At 35.9% G+C, this 17725-nt stretch overlaps 2 protein-coding genes across 2 annotated transcripts; one reads left to right on the plus strand and one right to left on the minus strand.

The window, feature by feature from the left end:
* Window positions 1508–10312, plus strand: LOC109227476 (serine/threonine-protein phosphatase 2A 65 kDa regulatory subunit A beta isoform-like). Its single transcript, XM_019392654.1, has 13 exons — window positions 1508–1625; window positions 2310–2729; window positions 3766–4012; window positions 5160–5272; window positions 6022–6101; window positions 6380–6521; window positions 6693–6773; window positions 7205–7309; window positions 7448–7630; window positions 8651–8743; window positions 9091–9230; window positions 9310–9376; window positions 9933–10312. The coding sequence occupies exons 2-13, from the start codon at window positions 2337–2339 to the stop codon at window positions 10032–10034; spliced, it is 1746 nt and encodes a 581-aa protein (XP_019248199.1). The 5' UTR covers window positions 1508–1625; window positions 2310–2336; the 3' UTR covers window positions 10035–10312.
* On the minus strand, window positions 11620–17152 carry LOC109227478 (aspartyl protease APCB1). The gene is made up of 10 exons (XM_019392655.1): window positions 17135–17152; window positions 16429–17051; window positions 15074–15191; window positions 14180–14409; window positions 13861–14097; window positions 13254–13407; window positions 13073–13158; window positions 12534–12648; window positions 12351–12423; window positions 11620–12015 (listed from the first exon to the last, which is right to left on the minus strand). Exons 2-10 carry the CDS (start codon window positions 17001–17003, stop codon window positions 11903–11905), a joined length of 1701 nt encoding a protein of 566 aa, XP_019248200.1. The 5' UTR covers window positions 17004–17051; window positions 17135–17152; the 3' UTR covers window positions 11620–11902.

Consider the following 17725-nt stretch of genomic DNA (forward strand, 5'->3'; position numbering starts at 1 on the left):
CACTCACTGTTTTCTCCAAGAAACATTTGATAATTCTTTTTGCCCTTCATCCTCTAAATGTGTTTGTTGGCCATTTTGGTCTTCTTATTTTTGTATAACAAATAAGATGTGGAAAAGAGCTTGAGAAAAGGTAATAAATACCCTGCATGCTTCTCGGTCGAGTTCGTCGCACGAGATTTGCCTCGCACAATTTATCTTTTCAATATAATTTATGAGCTATTGTACTGGAGCGAGGTTTAATTTCCTAATCTAAAAAAAGATGATTGAATTAACATTAGCCGAAGAGCAAGGTTGGAAAAATATTTGAATGAATTTTAATTTCTCATAAGAGAAGAAAGAAAATACTAAAAGCAACAATGTGAACCTAACATGATGCTTATTATTCTGTGATTATGTTAATTGGCAACGAAGTCGAAATATAATTACCTATACTACATGAATTTGGTTCCTCGTGTGTCGGTGTTTGTTTTCCTCTTTTTTTTCTTCTTTTAATTGGGCCTTTAGTAATTAGTGGAGTAGTAATTTAGTAGCTGGGAATTTTCAGTTTTTTTTTTCTTTATTTATAAGAAGAACATTATTATTCTACGAATCTAGGGGTGTGCATTCGAATCGGTTTATCGATAAATCGAATCGATTATTTGTTATCGAAATCGAAATCGAAAAAATCGAAACTTTATTGAAACGATAACGATAAGCATATGTACAAATCGATAATCGATAAGTAATTATCGATAAGGGTCAAAATCGAATCGATAAATCGAATGCACACCCCTAGACTGTAGACACTTGTTAAATGAGTAATTACCTATTTGTGTAGATTAATATAGCATACATAATGTATATATATTCCGCTACTATTTGAAAGCGGCTATACAATATTATTTTCCCTAATCTATACCCTTTTCTTTATCTTAAGTCCCTTACCCTATTATTTCCTCTACCACATTTAAGGAATGATCATATTTAAAGATCAAGGGAATGAAGTTCAAATTAATGGAAAACAGAATTAGCCGTGATGATGCGTTTTGTTTTGTTTTGTTTTGTTTATACCGTTGGAGTGTTGGTGGCATATATTTGATCCCTTACTTTAGTTTTGTTGCATGTGCTTGTTGACACAATTTTTATATTATAAATGGTGTTCGTCTTATTTTAGCTTCTTTTTGTCCATATTAGTTAGGCGCGTTTATAGCGATATACTTTCTGTGGAATCCCGCAAATTTTCTTATTGGTGTAATCGATAACCGAATCGATAAGCCCCCAAAATCGATAAATCGAAATCGAAAAAATCGAAACCTTATTGAAACGATAACGATAAGCATATGTACAAATCGATAATCGATAAGTAATTATCGATAAGGGTCAAAATCGAATCGATAAATCGAATGCACACCCCTACGAATAACATGATTTTTTTTCAGTACTTAACTGAATGATAAAAAGGTTAAATGAAAAAGAAAAATAAACAGGAAGTTAGAAAAGAAAAAAAGGGAAAAATAAAAAATATAAAAAGTGGAAATAATGCCACAAAAAGCACCGGAATTAGCAGATCCTTCCCATCTTCTCCGACTACAGATCAATCTTCTGATCAAACTTCCGCTACTCTAATTCCTTTGATTGCTTCCCCGGTACGAATCTCTCTCTCTCTCACACACACACTCAGAGAATACCGTTTAGATGCCTCGGCTTCGATATTTTGGTTTTCTAGAACCTTCTTTCCCTATTTTCTGTATCTTAAGGTTCAAGTATTCTCTCAATTCGTCTTTTATAAACTTCACCATATAATTACTTATAATATGTTAACTTCAGGTATACGCTTCGTCATTTTTTTTATAATCGGAGTCTGTTTTAATTTAATTTTTGAAAACTGCTTCTTGAATACGTGCATAAATTACAAGATACTTTCTGGATCATTGATTTAGAGTGGAAAATGTGAAAGATCAGTAATGTGACGGAAGGAACTCTGTTTTCCATTCTAATGTCGTAGTTAATTTCTCTAGTAATTGTAGTTAGTTATTTTGATCAGATCACTTCATTCTTCATGCAAATCTTTCATGTCTTCAATTTGTATATGAGTAAGATTTGTTAAATTAATGGCCGCTCCACTTTGATTTGCTTAATGAAAATTGAGTCTTCTTATTTTTAACTCCAAAAGATTCTATTTTGGCAATTAAGAAGAGAACCTTTTTAGTTATAAGTCAATAACTAATTGCCTTCTTTAATAAAAGAATGAAACTCGAGCTAACGATCCTTTAAAATATCTATTATTCTTGTACTTTTTAAGTATTTTGAGTTTTCGTGAATATATATAGACAAATATTTCCACATTGCAAGAAGCCATGTCAATGGTTGATGAGCCATTGTATCCCATTGCGGTTTTGATTGATGAGTTGAAGAATGAAGACATCCAGCTTAGATTGAATTCAATCCGGCGCTTGTCTACCATTGCTCGTGCTCTTGGTGAGGAGAGAACTCGGAAAGAGTTGATTCCATTTCTAAGCGAGAACAACGATGACGATGATGAAGTTCTTCTTGCAATGGCCGAAGAGTTGGGGGTGTTTATTCCATACGTTGGAGGGGTTGAACATGCGAGTGTATTGCTTCCACCCTTGGAAGGTCTTTGTAGTGTTGAAGAGACTTGTGTTAGGGAAAAGGCAGTTGAGTCATTATGCAGAATTGGGTCTCAAATGAGGGAATCAGACTTGGTGGAATCATTTATTCCACTTGTGAAGGTTCATCTATTGTCTTAAAATCTTCAAAATGCTGCTCCACTTTGTTGCTCTGTGTATCTAAAATTTGCCACTTTTATCTTCTAGCATAGGTCAGCCTGCTGTAAAATTGTGTTATTCCTTTTTCTCCCTTTTTTGGGGGGTTGGTATTGAGTGCTTGAGACCTTATATTAAGTCTGCTGCAACTTCAATATGTTAGCTGCTGATCTCAGTTAGTATAAAAAATACATACACAAATGTTCTATGGCTAGTCTGTGGATGCCTAGACAAATGCTGATCGAACTTTGTTCTCAGTTTTTCATGTTCTGCCACACGTTGACGGTTGCAAAGACATAAGAAAGAAAGTGTCACGGTCTATTACATGAGTCAGCAGGAAAGATTGTGTGAATAATGGTTTGAATTCTGAAGATGCTTCCTTCAGGGTATCCTACTCTGATGCGGTGCAGAATCTGAGCAAAAGCTTTAATTGGTTACTGTATTTAGAATGCACTTTCCGTTAAAATAATTTGAATTGGTTATGATGAAGTGCATAGGATCGTTTGAATTTCTGAAGATGCTTCCTTCAGGGTATCCTACTCTGATGGGGTGCAGAATCCGAGCAAAAGCTTTAATTGGTTACTGTATTTCGAATGTACTCTCCGTTAAAATAATTTGAATTGGTTATGAGGGGGAGGATAGTGCATAGGATCAAAACTACAATGCATTTTACTTGATGTAAATGTTAATACTGGGAATAGATAATATCACAGTTGTAAAAAGTTTCCTCAAGGGTCACGTAAACGGGAGTGCTTATGTATTTTTTGAAGATATCACTTAACAAAATATTGTGTGTGTGTATCTTTTAGATCTTGGGACACCCAAAATATAAGGAAAATCCAAGCTAGAGTATTGTTACTTGTGTTTATTATGCTAGTCTCTTTATTGGTTGATGAGTTAATTGTGCAATTTGATATAGCCCAATACTTGTATAGTAGACGTGATCCTTCAAAATTGATCCTTTTGAGACGTAGCGTAACATCTTCCTGGTTTCTTATAACAGAGACTGGCTGCTGGAGAGTGGTTTACTGCTCGAGTTTCGTCCTGTGGATTGTTTCACATTGCCTATCCTAGTGCTCCAGAGCCATTAAAGAACGAACTAAGGACCATCTATAGCCAACTTTGCCAAGATGATATGCCTATGGTGAGGAGAGCAGCTGCTACAAATCTTGGAAAGTTTGCTGCTACTATTGAACAACCCCATTTGAAGACTGACATCATGTCAATGTTTGAAACCCTGACCCAGGATGGTATGGTGTTCTCATTTTGTGCACGTATTTTATCTTTTCTTTTGAATGGCGTCATTTGCTTTCTGAAAGTGGTCTCTGTTTTAGAGCAAAATCCTTTCTTGATCCTGGAGTCCTTAAAGAATGAGCATCTCCTGTTAATTCTGTGTGGCTCTTAATGGTTCTTTTTAGGATAACATAGTGTTTGGGGATAACTAGTATAAATTAGAATTTTTCTGGAATGAGTATTTCCAAGGTGGGTTTGCTTTGTAGTTTGTCCTGAGAATTGGTCCTAGCAATTGGCCTGCTTAATATGCTGTCTGAGCAAATAACAGTTGAGTTTTATTATACTTTTTCATGTTCTGTTACTCGTAGGAGCATAGCTCATAACGTAGTATTTAGGTATGAGAGAGCTATTGGAGAGAATGATAAAAAATTAGTAGTGATACAGCTGTCTTTGTCCAGTAGTACAATGAGTATGCAAAAAGGTGAAAGTCACCTTAAAGACAACAGTCTTTTGGTGCTCTATTATCATAATAAATTAACCCTTACTTTTATCAAAAAGCCCCGGACTTTTTTTTTTTTTTTTGGGTTGAGATAAGTTGTACATGATCTAGGTATAAAGAATTCGTCGCAAATCCTCAAGGATCCTTTCTTGTTCCCTTTCCATAGTAATGAAAAGTTAAGAGTAGCCTAAAGAATATATGAGGATTAGATTTGAGTGCATACATTCATCTGAGATAGAGGAAAAACTATCATAGACTATATTACTTGGACTGTTCATTTTGCCTTAATGCATCAGTATCATGAGTGTGGGGGGTACTTCATATGGATCATTCAGAATACATTATAACTTGCTGAAGGTTGAAGCTATCCGTAATTGATTCATGTCTAAATCTGTTGTTGTACCCGGGCCATGTGCCATTGTGGAAGTTTCACCCTCTTCTTTCTTTTTCTTCCCTCCCCTTTTGTAGAAAAAATTCCAAAAGCCTGATCAATTTTTATTTGTCAAGGACTTGCCTGATATGTGCTTTTTCTAACATTAGTTTGCTTTCTGCTGACCTTACAAAGATTCTATTAGCAGCTAATAGTTTGCAGATGTTAATGTTGAGCTCTATTTAGTTTATTCAATTCATATCAGTGTGACTAAGGAGGAATTGGTTCTATTCAGATCAAGATTCTGTCCGTTTATTGGCTGTTGAAGATTGTGCAGCTTTGGGGAAGCTGTTGGAGCCCAAAGATTGTGTTGCACAAATTCTGCCCGTCATAGTTAATTTTGCTCAGGTTGGTCCACCAAGCTTTACTTTAATGAGATCTTTTTTGCATGCAAATGCAGTTTTATATAGATTTCTGCCATATGACATTTCTGGATATCTTATAGTAACATCACCATTGTATCTCGTCTATGCTCAGTCCTTACCTCTTTTAGCTTGACGAGGTACTAGGCGATTGTTCTGGGAGTTGTTTTTCTGTTCGATATTTCCCCCCCACTATAGTTAAATTAAACTGTTATTGTGAGCTGATAGTATATGCATATGGATGCATAGGCTGAAAATTTTTCAGTAAAACCTTTTTTTCTCCTTTATGAGCTGAAATAAGTTTTTCCTCTGTTCATTCCTGATTTTAAGAAAAGGGTTTTCCCCAGTTCATGAAATAGATTGAAAGAATGCAAAATGTTGCAGGCTTTGAGATTGTAAAAGAGGATAAGTGCCTAAGGATGTATTATCCTTGAGATTGTAAAGGCCCTGAGTGATATTATAAATTGGAGTTTCCTTTTTGCCATTCTTTTCCCTGACATAATCGTGGATGTTGGCGGGGCTTTAGTCATCGTTTTGTTCTCAGTCTCAAGTGAATTCCAACAAATGACATTGATGATATAACTACTCTGTTTCTTTTCTTTTTCATTTCTGGAATTTGGTTCTTTTGCTTACTTCGTCAGTATTTTCATTTAACCAAATACTGCTTCTTTGCCAGTTTAAAATGGCTTACTGGATGTAGTGACTGATTAATTACCTCTTTATCCATTTGAACAGGATAAGTCTTGGCGTGTTCGTTACATGGTTGCAAATCAACTTTATGAACTTTGTGAGGCAGTTGGACCAGAGGCTACCAGGTAATTATTTGTGATATGTGCATTTCTCATGTTCTGTAATCTGTGTTATGATGTACTTTTCTTTCCCTTCAACCTTTCTTTTCAATTGAAGTATGTTGTATTTCATTGCCTAAATCTTTTATTTATTTCTTTTTCATGCACTGAACTGAAAATGCTGGGAATCTCAATATTGCAGAAATTTTCTTCACCATAAGGATATCTTTTTCTTTTCCTATTTTTGCTTTTCTATCAAGTTTTCTCCCTTATGACTAATTCATGACCATCATAAAATTCATCAGGACGGACTTGGTCCCTGCCTATGTTCGGCTACTTCGTGACAATGAGGCTGAAGTGCGTATAGCTGCTGCTGGCAAGGTGACTAAGTTCTGCCGTATTTTGAGCCCTGAGCTTGCTATCCAGCATATCCTTCCTTGCGTAAAGGTAGAAACTTTATGAAGTTCCTTTTCCTATTTTACTGTCTCGAATTTCTATCTTTTGGTTTCTCCAGAGAATGTCTCCTTGTGTGATTCCCTTTCTTAGATCATCTATCAAGTATCAATCATTAAATGATCACTTAATGGTTTTTTACCAAAATTACATTCTTTTTCATAGGAGCTATCATCAGATTCATCCCAACATGTCCGTTCTGCTTTGGCTTCAGTTATCATGGGAATGGCGCCTATTCTCGGAAAGGTATAAATACCTTGTGACTTCATCACTGCATTCTGCTCTCTGGTTATGGTCTATAGTGGTACAGTAAAGTTCAGCTTCTGATTCCCTTTTGCTTCGTTAGAATCTTCCTGTTGTCTGCTTATTCCTTCTTTAACTTTTCTTACCTTTTCTTGAATCCAAAGTTGAAAACAGATTTTAGCAGTATGTTATCGATTACTGTGTAGGCACTTGTTAGCAGCTTATCCTGAAGAATTTTTTCCTCGGTCTTGCAGCCATTATGGCTTTTTGTTTCTTTTTACTTCGATGATGTCAATTATAATATTGTTCTCATTCTTGTTTTGAACCCAAAATAATACCTTTTTTGGAACACACTACTTTCTTTGCAGCTTTTCCAATTTTTAGTCAATGATATCTCTAACAGGAGTTTAATGTTTCCATACTGGTTACTATAGGATGCAACTATAGAGCAGCTTCTCCCAATTTTCCTCTCTCTTCTGAAGGATGAGTTTCCTGATGTTCGTTTGAATATTATCAGTAAGCTTGATCAAGTAAACCAGGTTAGCTACAATTCAATATTATCGCTCTGTACTTGAAGTTACTTTGCCTAATTTGAGCCTTGATGTCTTCTGAACCTACCAACCTATATCCTGTTTTTCATGTTCTTCTATATGAAATTAAATTACAATTAATTGCAGGTGATTGGAATTGATTTGCTCTCCCAATCCCTGCTGCCAGCTATTGTTGAACTTGCAGAGGATAGACACTGGAGGGTTCGGCTTGCAATAATTGAGTACATACCTCTATTGGCAAGTCAGCTGGGGGTCGGCTTTTTTGATGACAAGCTCGGTGCTCTGTGCATGCAATGGCTAAAAGACAAGGTTTCTGTGGAGCTTTCTGTTGCTTGTTATGCCTACTGATGCTTTAGACAGAAAGAACTGCGAACATTCTAGTTTGTGTCTGGATAAAGTGACTATGATCAAAATGCCTGTTTTATGGTGTAAAGGCATAAAAAATTACTATGGTCTGTTATCTCTAAATGCCTGTTTTGGAAAAATGAGACCTTTTGAGTTAGGGAGATGGAACACGAGATGGCTCTTTGATATAGTTTGAATGAGTTAAGAATACATAGTTAAGAACTGGTAAATGATGGCACCTGGTTGGTGCTAGTTTGATTAAACTACTTCTTTGTTTCAATATTTACCTACAAAAATCTTATTTCTACAATAAGTATCTCGGGACTCTATTTAGCAGTTAAGATCCACTTTAGCATTAAGAGACTTGTATTTCTAGGAAGCAGCTGGGAGCAGTATCTGTTTTGGAGAAAAGCAGTCAGCATGTCACTGGGAATGGTCACATAATAGGCATATCCTGACAACCAGAGACGCATTAATGATGTAAAGTTGCAAGGAGCTATATTGCATGACATTTTTTTAAGAAGTTACTATATTGACTGCCGTGGCTCAAAGAGTTTTGATGTGGTGTCCATATTAGACGCTCCACACATGGATGGAAAGCCATTATGGATAGCATGCCACATAATATGAACTCATACCATTTCTTGGTGTCTCGATTGAGGATTTAATTCTGTTCAGTCAAGACATGGAACTTGCTTACTCAGGGATAGTCCATATTTTACGTCACTTGCTTATACCGACAGAACATTTCTGCTGAAACTCTTTTTTCCTGATTCTTTGGTCTTAATTCTACCTTTTAGAAGTCATATCTGATGCTTCTTCTTGTCATGGTCACTTAGTATCTTGAATATCATTTATTGCCATCTATCCTGACTTCTTTTAGGGTACTCATAATGAGACCAATTACATCATGTTGTGCAATTCTTTGCAATGTTCTTGTATTCCTCTTTTATGTCTTTCTTATTATCATTCTTCAACTTGCAGGTTTACTCTATTAGAGATGCAGCAGCAAACAATGTTAAGCGCCTTGCTGAGGAGTTTGGTCCAACATGGGCAATGGAGCATATAATTCCACAGGTTTTCTTGTTGCCTTGAATAAGCTGGTTGATATTTTGCTGATGTAATACTTTAGCAGTTTCTTCTCTTGAATTTGTTTAAGGAAAAAAGAATTTAGTAGTGTTATTTTCCTTACATGGTTTATCACTGATTACAAAGAGATTCTCTCTTGGCCTGTGATGAGTCGTGATATGTGGAATATCTTGTCCAGAATCAATAAATTACGGGATGATGTTCCAGAATAAATAAATATTAGTGGACATTATTTAAATTCAAGTTCAACTAGTGGAATCTTTTGCATTTCTTTTGTGGCGGGTGGGAGGTCTTAGGTTTTCCTCTTTCGATAACTTGACGGATTCATTTTTCAGGTGTTGGATATGATTAATGACCCACATTATCTTTACCGGATGACAATCCTTCATGCAATTTCTCTTCTTGCCCCTGTAATGGGCTCAGAAATTACTTGTTCCAAACTTCTGCCAGTTATTATTACTGCTTCAAAAGACAGGTTAATCTTCAGTTTATTTATGCTTTACCATTTTGTTGGGTAATTTTAAGCTTACAGGTCTAATACTTGCATGTTCCAGGGTACCGAATATCAAGTTCAATGTGGCTAAGGTGTTGCAGTCTCTTATTCCAATAGTTGAACAATCTGTAAGCATCAATTTACTTCTAGTTTGTTTAAAGACTGACATGTGTCTGTGTATTTCATGCATTTGCTTATTTAATGTAAACTAGACTGTCCAGTGAGCAACTCCACCCATGTCGATAGACCTTTTTGAACTTAGCATAACTAGTGTCAGGTCCCAGAGAGTAGAAGAGTTGTGGTAGGTTGAAGTTAACTGTAAAAATAGGCAGATTATGATGGATTTTTGTATTAATAAATGTATTTGGTCGCACTCTCCGAGGCATGAGTTACATCTGCATCCAGGTGTATCATTTAATGAGCGAAATGGACTTTAATAGAGCAGAATGGAAAATAGAGGACTTATAGCCTATCCTACCATTTTGGTATTGAGGCATAGTTAATCGATAGACTGTCACTGAGCCTTAGTAATAGTGTAATAACTAATATATATGTGGGAGTTAAAAGCAAAGATTTGACTTGAAATGCTTGATAGGGGACATATCTTTTATCATTTCATGATTTTTTCCTTTGGAGAAAGGAGTGCTAAATCTGGTAATATTAACCACGAATCCTTATGTGCAGGTCGTGGAGACAACAATTCGACCATGTTTGGTTGAACTCAGTGAGGATCCAGATGTTGATGTTCGGTTTTTCGCCAACCAAGCCCTACAAGCAACCAAGTGATGATATCTAGTTAAAGGCAATTGAATAGTTCAAAGTAGTTTTCTCCTTGTCCATTGTCAAGTGTGAACAAAGATGTCCAAGAGCTTTTGTTGTCTTTAGATATCAAATCATTCTTGTCAAGCATTTCTGGACATTGACTAAGAAAGTTACTACTATAAGATATGACAGCATTTTCCCATCGGACCTGCCATAAAAAGAGTAATAGAAGTTGAGCTTAGGTTTTTGGATGTGTTGGTGGACGGTGGTTTGTTAAGGAAATTGCTCATGAATTAGAACCAGTATAGGTGGAAATTCTGCAACCAAGAGAAATAGGTTTCCATCAGAACACACTTAAATGGCTCAAATCCAGAATAGTGTTCTTCCTGAAATTTTCCTTATTTGTGATGATTCCTTCAGGGTTAATTAGAAACTGAAGTATCGCATTTGGTTTATAGCTGGATGCTTGGATTATATTCAGTATTGAGTATACGCTTGGCAAATAGCAGAAGATACCGAGGGGGTTCCAGTCAGCATTTGTTGCACTTATGTTTCATTATACCGTCATTACTTAGATGCAACTGCTCATGAAAAATGCAGTTACCTTCCTCTTGAAAGTTTTAGATGCAAAAACTATCCGCCTTCACTTCACTGACAAAGCAAGGTCCTTGGTTTTAAAAACTAGAGCTTCTACCTCTCACGCACTTTGCTTGAGAATCTCTACTATTTAACAGCCATAAGTATGAAACCTTGAATAGAATTCTCCATTGATTAAAATTCATCAATTTTTAGTATAGAGGAATCTGGATAAGCGCGGTTTAATATTGATTGAAGCTGCTGAGAAATGACTTCTCCAGGAGCATGAGTAGGCTAACAGGGAAAAATTAAATAGTGAAGTGAGAGAACACAGTTTATACATAAGTTTCGCCTGTCTTATACACAAAGTTGACTCAAGGCATTTGCTGTATTTCCTATCCACAATTTAGCAATTTTATTTACAAAGGTGGTTTCCAAGTTAGTGATATTGATTTTTGGATTTTGTATCTTTTTTATTTCATTTTTGAATTTGAATTTTTGCATCAGAATTGGATTCTGTTTGATTGTATTCACTCGACAGAATCTAAAAATGATTAGAAAAAAAACTTTTTTTATTTTTTTATTCGAACATACCAACTAGTTATGAAATCAGATCGATAGCCTCCACCCGTGTTCTAGCTCGTCGGAGAGCTAGATTTGCCTCAATTTTTTGTCTCATTCCTTCAGCCTTTTTCACATTAGCTTCCGCTAGTTCAAGAGTTTGTTGAGATTCTTGTGGATCAATGTCACTACCCTTCTCCGCATCATTTACTAAAACAGTGATCTCATTATTGCCTATTCTAGCAAAACCAGTCATCAGAGCCATCATTAATCAATAAAAGTACATCCACTTACTTCTAGCGGGGCAGTCTTAAGATGTTAACGTGGCAGATTAATTGGAGTACACAGTACAGGACCCCCTATTTTACATGAGCAGGGTCAGTGGGACCCTAATTTTGAACGATGGGACCACACAGTTGTGAGACAAAAAAGAGGCCTCATACAACTAGTGTCAGTTGTGTGAGACACAAAATAAAAAATTTCGATTGCTCATATATTCTATTTAACGTTCAATTTTTTCTAGGAATTCACATTTTAATTACCATTGCATCAAAAGGAGAAAAGTAAAGCTTCAAAGTGTGGTACAAAAAATTAGATATACACACTAGGACCATAGCTACATCAGAAAGCAGAACCGTTCTATACAGTCTCTTCCCCTAGCTAAAAGGTTATAACTTCCAATCACCAAACATATCGAACAGCAAGAATAACAGTTTGCGATCACTGTAGAAATGGAGTTATAGTGGTGTCCTCTGTCAAAAAAATGGAAGACTCAAAAGTTTCTGTGGCCGTTCACAATTTGATCTTATCCATCCAATCTTCTCGTTAACATTGTCATATACGAACAATTGACCACGTAGTGAAATATCTGCAAGGGATGACAGAAGTACCAGAATTGTTTACTGTAGAAGAATCAAATACTAGTAACTATGGTTGAACTCAAACCAGAACACACAAATTTCCTATGTTCAGAGCTTATGGACTTCTGTGATCTGATTCATTGTTTGTGCTACTATGAAGAGAACCTATAAACTAACAAGTGAAGAGAAATAGGTCTCCATCTGAACACTTAAATGGCTCAAATCCAGAATAGTCCATTACAACACTCACACACCAATCTCAACTGACTAACAAGTTACTTCTGAACATCTCTATTCAGTTTAATAAATCTATTATATAATCTGTCGTTTTAGGAAACAGTACCTCCAAGTAATATAGCAGAACCATCATGAATGTTGCTTCCGTCAAGTATACCTAAACACACATTACCCTTTTCCTGCAGCATAATAATTCAACACTGTTGGTTGAGAGAGAAAGCAAAAGAGGAAGGGGCGGGGGAGGGGACGAAAAAGCACCATTGACCCAGAAAAGCAAGAGATTACTCACACTAATAGTCAAATACCCCTCCGCAGGAATCGAGAGCTTTGTGGACGCTATACGCCACTTGCTTCCAAATTGAAGGTTTAGTGGTTTGAAGAATTGCCTTACCTCTGTAATAGACCTGCAAGCGTAGTATGAAAAGAATGATTATATTAGCAAGGAGTCATCAGAAAATAGAAACAGGAATGGTGAGAAAAGGGAATTCGATCAACATTCCCGAGAACAAAGCAGAGTAGGCAGATTGAGGCTGGCTAGTAAATGTAACTCTGGCTTCAGGCAAAAATGATTTTCACTTAGAACCCATGTCAGAAAACTATGTGGCATACGCCATAAAGTGAAGCAGTAAGTTTCATGCTGATTTGAGGATCTCTAGATTGATATTATTTCCTGTATCACTATGCTATCACTTGAAATCAAATTTCTTGCGAGCAGTAATGGCAAGCAAAAATACACACCAGAGGAAAGCGCTATCAAAAACTACAACTTCAAATTTTAATTGTTAACTCCTGCAGCCAATCGCATATATATATCTTGCATTGTTATACCTTACTGGAAATTTAGCTCGCCAGCAAATGGGTAATGTCGTGTCTGATGCATCTTTGACAAGAACCTCACTAGAAATCTCTTCAAGCTGCAATCATCGTGAAAAAGGAGCAAATAGTTGGTGAGTAATCATCAAGGAAATTCACGATCTTCTAAAGAAATGGACTAATCGCTCTGACTTACCATGGAATTTAAAGCTTTATATGCTTGATTTGTGAAATATGTGCAAGTGCTGCCACTGTCAAACACTACAGTTCCTTTTCCATCTCTCGTGCTGCCTAATTGGAGTTCTTTGCTTCCATAGTTCATTTTCATCAATCCTGCTTGATAAAGATTTCTGAACATGAAAGGATGAGGCGCAATAAGGACCTGACAATATACCATTACTCAGGACGCATACAGGGGTAAAAACTATCAGAACCTATGGAAACGGAAGAAATCAATGAGGAAAATGGAGAGGCAAGAAAATGATAGAAGTTGATATGTAAATAATTCTGTTACTTTTTTGTTTCACTCTATAGTTTGGACATTGGTAACATATCTTCTTAAAGCACAAGAGTATGATGCAAGAATATACAGAGAGAGCAGTTCATAACCTTTAAAGCTTATAAAAAAGAACAAGCCATATAAAATGGCTATCTTATATATGACCCAAAAAAGCAAGAAATGGAACAGATAAGGCAACTCAAATACCAAAAAACAAACAGGGCCATGATTATAAGCAAAGCCAAAGGAGGAATAAATATAATATAGAAAAAGAAATAGGGCAACCCCAAAAAGCAATACTCACGGAAAAGGGGCATTCAGCATAGGGACCCATGACATCCGCCAATGTGGGACAAAATCATTGCCTAAGAACAAGTAGCCCCCATTTGTATCAGCGGCAAGACAATGTCCAATAACATTGTTGATGAACCCATGGCTTGCTAGCTGAGAAGGTAAACTGATTGGAGCTCTGCTAAGTCCAAGGATCCCATCGGTGTTTGCTAGTGTGTTGAGAAGTGTGCCTTGCTGATCATATGCACAGCTGACAAATGGCAAGCCAAAACTTACAACCTTATAAAAAAAGTAGTAAGGCCACAAAGTAAAGGGTAAAGGATTAACTTTACCCGAAAACAACATCTGACTTGGTTCCTGTCCCATTTGCAAGCACCAATTGAAGTGTATCCTTTGCAAGAACCCCAACAGAAGAACTGTGGTCGGCGTATTCTACCTCATAATCACATTGATGGCAGTTATCACAATACTTGGACCTGAGATTCTCTTGAACCTCAACACAATAGGGGTTTTTTGGAGGTATCATATTGACGTTTCTGGGCTTGTACAACGGGTGGGCTCCCTGGAAAAGCTTCTTATGTTAGAAACTAGCATAGGATGACAAGCTTGAAAATAAAGAGCAGACTTTCTAACTATGCTTGGGCAACTCAAGTGGTGGAGAAAGTGTGATTGAAGAGGCCCAACACCTCACCTACCACTATAAGGCATGCCACATTCATCGACCTCTTTCAAAGGGCCCGCAAGTAAGACATAGACAGATGATTTCTGAAAAGGAGCACATCAACGGAATGGAAGGACTAGACCCCCAGAAAAGGGAGGGGGAAGCATACTTTAAGGACTCAGAAGTTCAATACCAAAAACAGAACAACATACTCAAATGCATTTTATCATATCATAATCCTTTACGATGAGCTTCCTTTCTGAACTAATATTAATGACATCAAACGGATATATAAATTACAAAAACGTTAGACCTTTTTCTGAATTTGAATATTTTAAAATTTAAACCAATATTCATCTGGTTACTTGGAAAAAAAGAAGGGGATGCATGACTAATTCGATAGCATAAGGAACTACATGTCATTACCAAATAAAAGCATCTTTAACAATTTTTTCTCCATATCTCTCTACCAAGTAGTGTTCATAGCAAGCACATTCTTGTTATGCGTGATAGTTGGAACTAGAAGAAGCAGCTAGTAACAACATTGGTAAGGTCTAGGCATCACCTTGGCACAGCTAGTGCATGGAGCATCACACTGGATCCACATCAAGTCACTTCCCGTATCGATATCAAGAAAATAAGGCTTAGGAGGATTCCCGACAAGCATATATGTGTAGTACAACCTATATAGGAAATGATTAAAATCAACATTGTATTCCAGTTGAACTAGTCATGACTTACAGTTTATAGCAACAAATATATCACTTAGAGTCCACTAGACATTTCAAAGAGGAAAAGTATGGATAACTACTAATCAAAACTTACTATTTTTTTTAGAGCGACCCAGCATCCTGAGTTTAAATTTTGAGATGAAAATTTTGTAGGCAACTTTGCGGAGTCAAATTATCAATCTTGTTCTCCTTGGCATGCAACAGTTGGAGCAAGTTAAAAAAGGTTTAGCCTTTAGACTGTGAAGTGTCTTATCATTATAAAGCTGACCTTCATGGAATAATCTGCACAGTTTGTTTAATTTCAAACTAAGGTGCTTATCTTCTCTAGTTACTGCATAGCTGGAATGACTAACTGAGTGTAGCTAAAAACAACCAAAACCACTGGCATTTTGCAGTTACGATAAATAAGCATCATAAAAGGTGAGCTTTCATGTAACAATGGACAAAAGAATCTTTAGATAGTAACAATACCAATTAATTAGTTCTTTGGCTGTTATGAAATCCATTTATTCATTGGAGATTCACAATATTTGGATCCTTTATAGATAAAGGGTTGCTGTTCTATCAGGTGAAATGAAGATACATGTGAATACAAAATGAAATCAGCAGTTGCTTTTTCAAATGTCTGATAATTCTCTACATGGAATCATAAAGTTTTAAAGCTAGTATTCGTCATTGGTTGCAGCCAATTTTTCCCTAGAAGAAAATGCCAACATAGGATTATTAGGAAAATGTGAGAACCTCTAACTATGAAGTGGAAAGAACAACAGCAGCTTATATGATCATATTGTCACCTATTGAGATTCCTATCATCACGTTCTACAAGTCCTTGTCGACTACAATAATTTGACTTGGTCATTGTATCGATGCCATGATACGAGGTGACTAGACAACAATTCTCCCTTATATGCAATTCCCTCAGATATAATTCTGCCAGTAAACCCTTTAACTCTTTGACTTGTTCACAAATTATCATAAAATTGACAACAAGTTAAATATAGCCAAATTGTGTGATATTCCTCTAAATAAGTAAAGGACCTGAATAGAATGGAATGGATATAGAAAATTCACATAAGACACCCCCAATTAGTTTGAGATTGAGGAATAGTTAACGATTACAGAAATTATCATGAAATAAAATATAGGAACAAGTTAAAAGCAGAATCAAATATACTTCAATCAGACGTACCCATCCGAATGAATATTACCCTTGACAGGAAAATTAGCAGAAGAGTCTAATTTAGTAGCAGCAGACACAGACTTAGCAATCTTTTCTTGATCATTGACCAGCTCCATAACAATATCAGGTTTAAAATCCACAAACCTCCCAAGTTTGAACTCAACATCTGTCCTTGAATTCCAAATACTACCACGCTTAGGATACAAAGGAAGAATAAAAGAACTGTTGGAACTATTATGATCATCACGGTCCACATCTCTTAATTCAAAAAGGGTCTCTTGTGAAAGTGAAGACCAGAATGATAAAGCAATTATAGAAATACCCAGAATTCCAAGAACGATTCTTGGGCGAAAAAGGAACGATCTTTGTAAAGAAACATGAAAAAAACCAGTGTTTGAATCTTGTTGTGGAACTGAAGATTGACTTTGTTGTGGTGGTTCTTGTTGTTGTTGTTGGTGTTGGGGTGGTGAATCAGAGAGTGTAAATGCAGTAATGGTTTTGCCTAAAGAAGGATTATCAAGAGGTGGAAGTGTGATTATTACTACACCTTTTACAGGAGGAGAGTCATTGGTGTTGTCCTCCATTTTTGTATTGACTGTCAATAGGCTGAATTGCTCTCTGCTGCTTGATTTCTATATTGAAAGCAAAGTCAATAGCAATGAATAGAATAATGTAGTAGTAATGATAGGTGAAGCAGTTGAAGATTAGAAGATACCAAGAACTTTCTTCGAATAATGACTCGGTTTGAGTGACACTAGTATGCACCAATCCCTAACACTTATCAAATGGAGTTTAATATATAGTCATTTTTTGGTAAAAGGTTTTATTAATCAAAAAGCGAAAAATTCTTTTATTTATAAATGAATATTGTTTTTTTCATAATAATTTTATTCTTTTAATTCTGCGTAAAGGGCCAAAAATATTCTTAATTATGTGAATGGAATTATTTTGTCATTGCTAAAAGAAATGTCTCGTTTATACCCTTACAGTTTCTTGATTTTGCCCTTATGAGCTAACAACAATAGTTAAAGAGCAAATATAGATTATTCGTATAGTTTAAAAATAAATTCGACTATTTTATATTCTAGTTAAAATTGTCATCTGAGTTTGTATCTGAGTGATATGTTGTTATTTTATTAGATATTGTGTGGTTTCATTATCAAATATAATTCTATTATAAAATTATTAAGTTCTTGATTGATGCTTAAGAAAAAAATTATTTATATTATGATATATCTTGCTAGCAAGTATATAATTTATGCATTATGTTTGTAGCAATGATTGGATAACACTAGTATTTCATGGC

Source organism: Nicotiana attenuata, chromosome 6, assembly GCF_001879085.1.
Source record: "Nicotiana attenuata strain UT chromosome 6, NIATTr2, whole genome shotgun sequence".
NCBI lineage: Eukaryota > Viridiplantae > Streptophyta > Magnoliopsida > Solanales > Solanaceae > Nicotiana > Nicotiana attenuata.

Coding starts and splice junctions, on each gene's coding strand:
- LOC109227476 (XM_019392654.1), top strand. CDS start 2,337: ATGTCAATGGTTGATGAGCCATTGTATCCCATTGCGGTTTTGATTGAT. Junction 2,730..3,765: donor CATTTATTCCACTTGTGAAG/GTTCATCTATTG, acceptor TTCTTATAACAG/AGACTGGCTGCTGGAGAGTG. Junction 6,102..6,379: donor GTTGGACCAGAGGCTACCAG/GTAATTATTTGT, acceptor AAAATTCATCAG/GACGGACTTGGTCCCTGCCT.
- LOC109227478 (XM_019392655.1), bottom strand. CDS start 17,003: ATGGAGGACAACACCAATGACTCTCCTCCTGTAAAAGGTGTAGTAATA. Junction 14,410..15,073: donor CATGCACTAGCTGTGCCAAG/GTGATGCCTAGA, acceptor AAGCTTTTCCAG/GGAGCCCACCCGTTGTACAA. Junction 12,424..12,533: donor AGGGGTATTTGACTATTAGT/GTGAGTAATCTC, acceptor ATTATGCTGCAG/GAAAAGGGTAATGTGTGTTT.